Here is a 10,179-nt window from a genome sequence, read left to right on the forward strand (position 1 = left end):
GGGCTCTTCATATATTTTTCTTTCTGCTGTAGTGTGTGTTGCATTGTTAGCTGTTCACTAAGCTCCGTTGTATCTTTCGGTCGCTTTTGCTTGGTGGCCTTGTGTAATCCTGGCCGGTTGATGGCTTCGTTAACTCAAAGCCGGGCTCCCCTTGAGCCTTCGTTCTAAAAAAAGAGCCTTCCAAAAAAATGGATCCGGAGAGGGCCTATGGTAGGGCTATGGCTCTAAAAAAGAACTAGAGTACTATGGTAGAACTATCGTCTGTTTTTCTTCTTTCTTCTTCGAAATAAAACCAGCGTTTCACGTCCTTATTCTTTTCACCTCCCCCCATTGTCCCCTAAACCCTACGAGATCAGTACCAGAGGAGAGTCGCAGATCCCCCATCCCTCGGAGTAATTCTACCATGCCGGCCGCCGCTGGCAAGCCGTCCCGATCAGCCTCCGCCATCACCCCCTCCACAGTGAGAGGGTACCACCTCCTCAAGATCGACGGCTACTCCCTCACCAAGGGCGTCCCTACCGGAGATAAGATAAAGTCTGGCTCTTTCACCCTGGGAGGACATCGATGGCACATCGATTACTATCCCAACGGCTTGCAACCACAATATGCCGGTTACATATCCCTGAACCTTCATCTTGATTCCAATGTCACCGCGGCGGTGAAGGCACAACACAAATTCAGTTTTGCGGATGAGGTAATGAACCTACCTCCTTCGCTGGTATCAACAACAGTACACACCTACAGTGGTCTGCTAGGCTGGGGGCCTATTAGTTTCATGAAAAGGGCAGACTTGGAGAAGTCTGAGCATCTCAAGGACGATTCTTTCACCATCAGGTGTGATATCCTTGTCATCATGGATTACCGTGCAGAGGATTTGCCAGAAGACACTCCAGCATTTGTCACTGTGGCCCCATCTGACCTGCACCAGCACCTCGCAGATCTCCTCAAGACTGAGAAGGGTGCCGACGTAGTCTTCGAGGTTGGTGGTCACACGTTCGCAGCACACCGCTGCGTGCTCGCTGCCCGGTCACTGGTCTTCAGTGCGGAGCTCTTTGGTGGTATGAAGGAGGGCGACACCGCAGGTGTGGTGCGCATAGATGAAATGGAGGCGCAGGTGTTCAAGGCGTTGCTCTGTTTTGCGTATACCGATTCCTTACCAGTGACAGAAAAAGAAGATGAAGATGTCATGTGCCAGCATCTGCTTGTTGCGGCTGACAGGTATAACATGGAGAGGCTAAAGACTATTTGCGAGGAAAGGTTATGCAAGTACATCAATGGAGGCTCAGTAACGACCATCCTGACGTTAGCTGAGCAGCACCACTGTGAGGGCCTAAAGAAGGCGTGCTTAAGTTTTCTTGGCTCCCCGGCAAATCTTAGAGCTTTGTTGGACAGCGACGGCTTCGATCATCTGAGCAGGAGCTGCCCTTCTGTTATTAAGAATCTGATTGCCATGTCAGCCCTTGTTTAGTGGTAAATGTTGCGTTAGCAATTATATAGTTCCAGGGATTGAAATGGTTTTCTTGTAGTAGCAGTGGCGCTTAGCTCCCTGGTTTGGTTTGAAGACTTATTATCTACGGTTACCTTATATTCCTAGTACTATCAGACTACCTATCCTAACTTTCGAAGAAGATGGAAACTAGTATTATAGCACTGTCACTTTGTTTCTGTTTTGGTGTTTCCTTGCATGTCTGAATCTTATCAATTTATCAGGAAGTACTTGGATATCAGGTAGCAGTCCATGAATTATATAGATCTGTGATTCAGTAGTTATCTTACTACTGGAAAGCATCTATCAAAGAACATGGATCAGTGCATCTCTGATCAGGAGTTGCCTCTATCACGAGGGATTGTTTGCCACACATCTATTCTAAAATTATGACCATGTTTACATTTATCATGCTTATGTTTGCCTGAGATGTTTGCCTCTGTTATGTTAGTGCCTTGCTATGTCCTTCTTTTCCCATTATTTAGCAATAACTTTGTTATCAAGTAGCCATATTGACTGATATTCACCAGGCTTGCAGTTTCTCTAATTGAATGCTTTGGATGCCTACTGCAAATCAGGTTTCGAATAAATCTCAGTCCTTGACTCAAATCCACCAAGGAGTACAGGCACTTACGCGTTTGGTCTGGAACTATGGGTACGGATCTGAACCTTCTTTCCTGTATTCTGTAGAGAGCAAATTCATGCATTTACAGTTAATGTGTAAAAGTACAGGCTTCCTTCTTTCCATTCCATGCAAAGTTGCAATGATGACTCAATATTTTTCTTTCGGTCAAGTTAAGCCATTCTTGTGTACCTTATTGTAGCTTGTAAGGTTTAGGATCCCCGAATTGCACCACCTTGTCCAGGATTTGGCTGAGTTAGGCATGATTAGACACCTTAAAATATTGTAAATGTGCAATGGAAATCAGTTATTATTTTCTTGATTTTTCAGCACCAAGTTCAGCTTTGTAGTATTAGAAACAAAGAGTGTGTGTTCCCGTTGAAATGCACTAGCTGCAGAGCTGTTCTGTTATGCTAAGTAGAGTCGGGTTATAAGCAGTAATCCTCTAGCATCCATAAAATTTGTTTCATGACGAAATTTTGCAAGCATCCATAAAATTTGTAAATGTTTGCTACAAAAAAAAATGAGAATTTTGTGAATTTTTTTTTGAATTTACTGTTTCACCCGAGCTCATTTGAGAAACATCAGGTCCCAATTTTCAAATGTACACTTAGCTTCCTTTCTCTACTTCGGAGGAATGTCTCCGCGTTGTGGACAAGTTGTGCTCGTGTCGTGGTTCTCGGCATATGCCGCAAAAGCGTGTTCAGAGGCCAAGAGGGTCCAAGCGATGACCCCAATCTCAAGCCACCTAATGTGGCGAGAGGCCAAGGGGGAGGACTGGAGCTCTGTATACAGGTCGGGGCAGTTGGTGTCGCACCAATTTCCACCCACCACCTCGCAGAAGCAGCTCCACACGAATTGCGCGGACACACAGGAAAAGAAGATGTGGTTCGAGTCTTCGGGGGTAGCGGAAAGCGGGCAAAGGCCAGTGCCCGGGCCATTACGTTTGCGGACCTCCACGCCCGACGGTATCCGACCACGAATCCACTGCCACATGCAGATCCAGATTTTTAGAGGCAAGCAGATGGACTAAACCGTCGCAAGGGGGGGGGGGAGGAGGGGGCGATGGCATGGTAGAGAGACTTAGTGAAGAATTGGCCCGAAGGCTCGAGCCGCCATGTCACCTGGTCCGGGTGACCGTCCACCACAGGCTCGTGGAGAGCCACGCAATCAAGTAACTCATGCCAGGCGGCGGGCTCCGGGGGGCCAAAGGGCCTCCGGAAAGCAAGGCGCCCTGAGTCAATAAGGGCCCTCTCAACTAAGATCAAGGGGTTTACAGCGATGGATAAGAGGTCGGGGAAGCGCGCAACGATGGGGGAGTCTCCGGCCCACCCGTCAAACCAGAACAAAGTCTCCGTGCCTGACCCCACCGAGATGGAAGTTCCGATGCGAAGGACAGGGAGAAGCTGGACGATCGACTGCCAGAACTGCGAGCCGCCAGTTCTCTAACAAAAGGCAATGGGCTGTCCACGCAGGTACTTGTTCCGGATGATGTCGAGCCAGAGACCAGCCTGGCCTTGCAAGATGCGCCAGAGCCAGCGGGATAGGAGGGCGATATTCATGCCTTGGAGCACATGATACCGAGGCCGCCTTGTTCCCTGGGATTGCAAATGTCAGGCCAGCTGACCATATGATATATCTGCTTATTGTTGTCGCCAGCCCAATAGAAGCGGGACTGGATTTTGACGATCTCATGGTGCAGAGTCTCGTGTAGGCTGTAGAATCTCAAGAGAAATAAGAGGAGGCTGCAGAGGGATGAGTTAATGAAAATAGTCTGAGCCGCCTTTGACAACCACCTACCCTGCCAAGGTTCGATGCGCGTTTGAAGCTCGGACACGGTCGGGCGGAGGTCCGCGATGGTGAGCCGAGAGTCGCTAATGGGCGTTCCCAAGTAGGTCGTGGGGAAGGACCCAAGGCGGCAATTGAGCCTGTTAGCAATGGCAAGGGACTCAGTCTCAGAGTAGCCCATCACCATCACATCACTCTTGTCGAAGTTTATCTTAAGGAAAGACATTAGTTGGAAGTAGAGGAGAAGGAACTAAACCCTACCAGATCAGTAACACTTTTTTTAGAAAAGGAGGATGACCCCCGGCCTCTGCATCTAGGAGATGCATACGACCACTTTATTAATTATTCTCGAGGACCTTACAAAGTATTACAAACAATATACCTGAATCCACCATCTTGGCAACATATGCCGCTACACTTATCCATATGATGAAGGGATGCTAGCTGGGCCACTACCCAAACCACTCACCTAAACCTAACATCAAAAGCCGGAAGCCCCAGCCGAGCCACATACAGGGTCTGGGGAACAATCCGGTCAGACGCACTCTTGTGTCGTCACCGCCATCTTCCACAAGCCCGTCTTCAGATTATATTGAGTCTTCTACTTTGTGAAGGCCACCTCTGCCATCGACGTCAGACAGCTACCTCCTCCTGCGCAAGTCCATCTCCGCACATCGGACGCTGAGCCTCCACAGTGCCATGCCGCCGATCTCCGCCGCCATCAATGAGTGAGATGAAGTGCCGCTCCATCACGGCAAGTACAAGGTGAGGAAGGGTGAGGTCGCCATTGGAGACACGACCAGAAGATAAGCACCGCAGTCACGAGACATGCCCGAAGCTGCGACGCGGTAGATCAGACGGGCCGCCACCAGGAACCAGACAAGCTCGCCATGCACACCCAGCATCCCCATGCCCAAGTCGGTGCCTTCAAGAAGGTGACGACGCCGTGGCGCCGCTGTCGCTTAGCCACCGGGGCTAGTTCACCCGGGCGCAGGGGAAGGGGGGAGGCAGGGGAGGTTTAGCCTCGACGCTGCCACCAAGGAGGGAATGGCGTTCGGGACGCCATCGACGCTGTGACCGCCACCGGCGGCCAAGGGTTTCCCCCGGCCAAGCACCCTGCCGCCACCTCCGAACCAGACACAACATCAGCAGGCGCGTGCACGCCGGAGATCCAGGCCGGCCAGAGGTCATGAAACACGAGCGGACCAGATCGCCTCCGATCTGACGAGGGGAGCCCGGGGCCTCCCCGCGCCATGACCAGCACCCACCGGGACCTTGCTGCCCGCGCAGCCGAGGGGATCCGGCCTACCTCACCGACGAGCACTCCCCACCGTCCGCCCCAACGAGGCCGCCGCCTCAGATCAGCCGGCGCGGATTTGACACAAGCACCGCCGCGAAGAACTCTACGCCGCCACCGGCCCGCGCGCTCCACCGTGACGTGCCGCCACTGGCCAGCAGGCTATGCTGCTCCGCACCGACACCACCAGCGCGTGCCACCCGACGCGCCGGCCATCGAGCTCTGCCATCGCGCCCGAAAAAGCAGCCCCCCGCGGCCCCTGTTCCAGGCGAGGTCAAACGAGATCCCGCCGCCGCCGGCACCGCGCGGGCTTTGCCCGCCAGCGACGGGAGGACAGGAAGGAGGTGGGGGCTGGGTTCGGCAGCGGCTAGGGTGGGGCGCCCGGGTCGCCCATGGGGGGGGGGCGACACGGGGCTACGGACCGTCCCAAATTTAGTCGTTACTCAAAGTGAGTTGGGGTAGTTCCCCCATCCCCCAGAGTAGTTCTACCATGTCGGCCGCCGCCGGCAAGCCGTCCCGGTCTGCCTCCACCATCATTGCCTCCACAGCGAGCGGGTACTACCTCCTCAAGATCGATGGCTACTCCCGCACCAAGGGCGTCCCCAATGGAGATAAGATAAAGTCCCGCCCTTTCACCCTTGGGGGACATCGATGGCACATCGATTACCATCCCAACGGCTTCAATTCAGAGAACACAGATTACATATCCCTGTTTCTTGTTCTTGATGACACTGCCACCATGGCGGTGAAGGAGCAGCACAAATTCAGTTTTGTGGACGAGGTGATGGACCAAGCCCCTTCATTGGCATTAGAAACAGTACACAACCACAATAGTCAGCAGGGCAGACTTGGAGAAGTCAGAGCATCTCAAGAAAGATTCTTTCACCATTAGGTGTGATATCGTTGTAATCAGCGATTACCGTGCACAGGACTTGCTCGAAGAAAACCCTCCACCATTTGTCTCTGTGGCCCCATCTGGCATTTCATTTTTAGCTCGCAATTTTGAGCCTTCGTGATACTATCCATGGGGTAGCGAGGAGCCTGAAATCAGGCTGAACAAGCTCCATGGAAGCTATGCTGCTTCTCCGCTAAGATGGTGGTGTAGCTTCTAGGGCAGCATCGAAGCAAGGATCTTCCTGCCGCTGAGATGGTTGGCCGGTAGCCCGTAGCCCACTGGCTTTCAAGTTCCTCTAGATTTGCTATTCTTGCATTGAGCTTCTCCATTTCTCTCGCTTCCACTTTCCTCTTTCTCTCTCGGCTTTTGTAACCACCGCTGCCAGGAAACCCATGCACCCACAGAAGGGAGCCTGGTGTGCCTCATGTTCGTCCAGGTGCTCAGGATTCCCGAGGGCCTCTGTCAGCTCGTCCTTCTCTCAGTCAAGAATGAACGTCCCTTCCTGCGTTGCCTTGATATATTTTTGAAGCTTCTTGATGGATATTGCAAGTTGCTCGTCTGTCCAACGACACTCCCCTATTTCTGGGTCCAAAATTCCCCCAACCCCGAAGAACCAAGTCCTTGAGCGATCTGGCAAGTTCAATGTTGCTGGTTGGACCCCTTTAGCAAGCAGGTCTTGCTCGGCTTTGTCCCACAATGGCCGGGCTTTGTAGTAGCCACCTGACCCCATGTGATGGTGATACTTCTTCCTTGCAGCATTTTTCTTGTTTGTCAGTGACCTTTTCATACCCTTCTCTGATTTCTTGTACGCCACAAATGCGGGCTAGTGATCTCTTATCTTCTCATATCGACCAGTGAATTCTGGAGTCTTCCCTTTGTCGACAAACTTTGTGTTCAATTCTTTCTTCCAGTTCCTGAATAGATCTGACATCTTCTTAAGAGCAAACGCCTTGACCTTTGGCTTTATAACTTGGTTATTCGGATCCTCCTCTGGCGGGAGGCTGAAATTTGTCACCAGCGAGGTCCAAATATCACCTTTCAGTCTATCCTGGACATAAGAAGCTTCAGGGTCGTCCTTACTCTTATTTCATTGCTGGACATTGATCGGGACGCTGTCCCTAACAATAGCTCAACGCTGATGTACAAATGCGTCCTTGGTCCGCTTGGGAGCAATCAGTTGGCCATCATCCGCAATTTCTGTGATCGTGAACCTTTCATCCTGGCGCAACCTTTTCTTCGGGCCTCGTCTCCTTACGGAAGTTTGGCTCGATCCGGAGGACTATAAAAGAAGAAAGAAGCATTAATATGCGTACATACCAAAATAATTAATACATCAAGTCAGCACAAGCTTAATTAATATATATATATATATATATATATATATATATATATATATATATATATCACCGGAATTTGCAACAGATCCCTCCTCCATTCGGTCACCGGAGCCGTCATCATGATCTCCTTCCTCCGGCATTATCCGGTCACTGAAGCCATCATGATCTCCTTCCTCCTCCATTGTTGGATCACCAGAGTTATAATCCTCTCCTTCCTGACCATCGGCGTCGTAGAGAAACGACAAGGGATCACCTCCGTCGTGGATTATATCCCCCAACAACTCTTCTTGTTCTAAGTCTCTGTCCATAGTTTCTGCAACAACATGGCAATATACAAACATGAGAGATGGACTAATTAGTGTCAAACATAGACCAAGCTAATCACAACAAGGAATCATATGCATGCATATATGAGCAATGGATTAGTTGCGGACCGCCTCTCTCATGCATGTCCAACGTCCCCCCTCATGTCGAAGTTATCGGGGTTATACTTTCAGGAGATGACACTTTGCAAAAAATAATCGCTATGCCTCGACAACGCTCTTTTAACTTAGTAAATTTGGGTGGCCTCAACAACGCTTCTAGGGTTTGGGGTGGCCTCGACAACACTCTTTCAGTCCCAATTTGGGTGGACTCGAGAGTTGGTCGGGCGAGAGGGGGTTGATCGACAACGCTCTTTCTTCGTCTAGGGATTCGGGTGGCCTCGACAACTCTTCTAGGATTTGGGGTGGCCTAGACAACGCTCTTTCAATCCCGGTTTAGATGGACTTGAGAGTTGGTCGGGCGAGAGGGGGTTGATCGACAACGCTCTTTCTTCGTCTAGGATTTGGGGTGGCCTCGACAACTCTTCTAGGGTTTGGGGTGGCCTCGACAACGCTCTTTTAGTCCCGGTTTGGGTGGGCTCTAGAGTTGGTCGGGCGAGAGGGGTTTGATCGACGCCCCCCTCATGTCGAAGTTACCGGAGTTTTCTATGAGCAAATAAAAATTTCTATGAACATAAAAAAGTTGAGAGGGTTACGGCAAAAACTGGATGCACTTCGTGTACAAAATGGACAACTAATCTCTTTCAAAATATCACGGTTTCGGAAAAAAACTCATCTGTTACAAAAGGTATTTCATTTTTTTGAATTTATTTGAACTTCAGACTTTTTATGTGTTCAAAATGCACCATTCAAAGCCACATCATCAATTTTTAACCCTTTCTGACTTCATTTGGTATTTTTCCTGCATTTGCTGATTTGTTTTGAGCTAAATGACCCTGAAATTGAAAAGCACTACAAATGAAGTCTGAAAAGGTTGAAAGTTGGCATGGTATCATCATTTCACTCACATAGCATGTGCTAAAAAGTTGAGAGGGTTACGACAAAAACTGGATGCACTTCGTGTACAAAATGGACAATCTCTTTCGAAGTATCAGGGTTTCACACAAAAACTCATCTGTTACAAAGGGATTTCATTTTTTTGAACTTATTTTAACTCCAGACTTTTTGTGTTTTCAAAATGCACCATTCAAATCCACATCATCAATTTTCAACCCTTTCCGACTTCATTTGGTATTTTTCATGCATTTACTAATTTTTTTTAGCTAAATGACCCTGAAATTGAAAAGCTCTACAAATGAAGTCTGGAAAGGTTGAAAGTTGGCATGGTATCATCATTTCACCCACATAGCATGTGGTAAAAAGTTGAGAGGGTTACGGCAAAAACTGGATGCACTTCATGTACAAAATGGACAATCTCTTTCGAAGTATCAGGGTTTCGGGCGAAAACTCATCTGTTACAAAAGACATTTCATTTCTTGACATGTAACTGCAGTGATATCATAATAGTTGTGGAGAGAAAGTCTTCACTTTTTCTTCGCGTGTGTCCTTTGCTTATTGCACCGTAACCATGGGTAATCTTCATCGTTTAACAGGGTGCTTGGGTCAGCCTTGACTTTGAAGGGAGGAATTTCATGAATTTTTCATAATCTTCAAACATGTCTATCTTGCCCTCCACTCCCACGATTTCTCTTTTCCCTGAAAGAACTATGTGGCGCTTTGGCTCATTGTATGATGTATTCACTTCCTTACCTTTTCTTTTTCTCGGTTTGGTAGACATGTCCTTCACATAGAAAACATGCGCCACATCATTGGCTAGGACGAATGGTTCGCCTGTGTACCCAAGATTGTTTAGATCCACTGTTGCCATTCCGTACTGTAGGTCTATCTGTACCCCGCCTCCTGACAGATTGACCCATTTGCACTGAAAAAAGGGACCTTAAAATCATGTCCATAGTCAAGCTCCCATATGTCCACTATGTAACCCATTTGCGCTCCGCACCGACTGATGCCCGCTCTTCGGTGCAGCTACTGCGCATGTTCGCCATGTACCACGATGAAAACACCGACGAGGAGTTCAAGTACCTCCACGTCTTCAAACGGATCCACAAGTGCGAGAAGTGGGCGGCCCGGCACACCCTCGCCAAGGCCAAGGAGACGTACAAGCCGGACGCGCCAACATCGGGAGCGGCAGACGGATGTCCGGACGGCGACAAAGGGGCCAAGAAGGAGAAACACGCCGACTCGACTGCCGCACGCGTGCAAGAGTCCATCGAGCACTGCCTCGCCGATGCCAAGACCAGGCCCCCCCAGGGAGAAGAGAAAACTGAGGCGAGGTGGGCTGCTTTGATGACAAACAACGCCGTCACACTCGACTTGCTCCGGTCCAACGTCGCCGCGAAGAAGAGGAACAACGACCTGGCTTTCTTGATGG

At 49.7% G+C, this 10,179-nt stretch overlaps 1 protein-coding gene across 1 annotated transcript; it reads left to right on the top strand.

The window, feature by feature from the left end:
• The first annotated feature begins 338 nt into the window (after positions 1 to 338).
• LOC123066596 (BTB/POZ and MATH domain-containing protein 1-like) lies at positions 339 to 1,566 on the top strand. The gene has a single exon (XM_044489647.1). The coding sequence runs from the start codon at positions 404 to 406 to the stop codon at positions 1,466 to 1,468; it is 1,065 nt and encodes a 354-aa protein (XP_044345582.1). The 5' UTR covers positions 339 to 403; the 3' UTR covers positions 1,469 to 1,566.
• Positions 1,567 to 10,179: the final 8,613 nt, after the last annotated feature.

The sequence above is a fragment of the Triticum aestivum genome, chromosome 3B (assembly GCF_018294505.1).
Source record: "Triticum aestivum cultivar Chinese Spring chromosome 3B, IWGSC CS RefSeq v2.1, whole genome shotgun sequence".
NCBI classification, from domain to species: Eukaryota; Viridiplantae; Streptophyta; class Magnoliopsida; order Poales; family Poaceae; genus Triticum; species Triticum aestivum.

What these genes read in the sequence shown, in the direction of transcription:
- LOC123066596 (XM_044489647.1), top strand. Translation starts at nt 404, where the DNA reads ATGCCGGCCGCCGCTGGCAAGCCGTCCCGATCAGCCTCCGCCATCACC.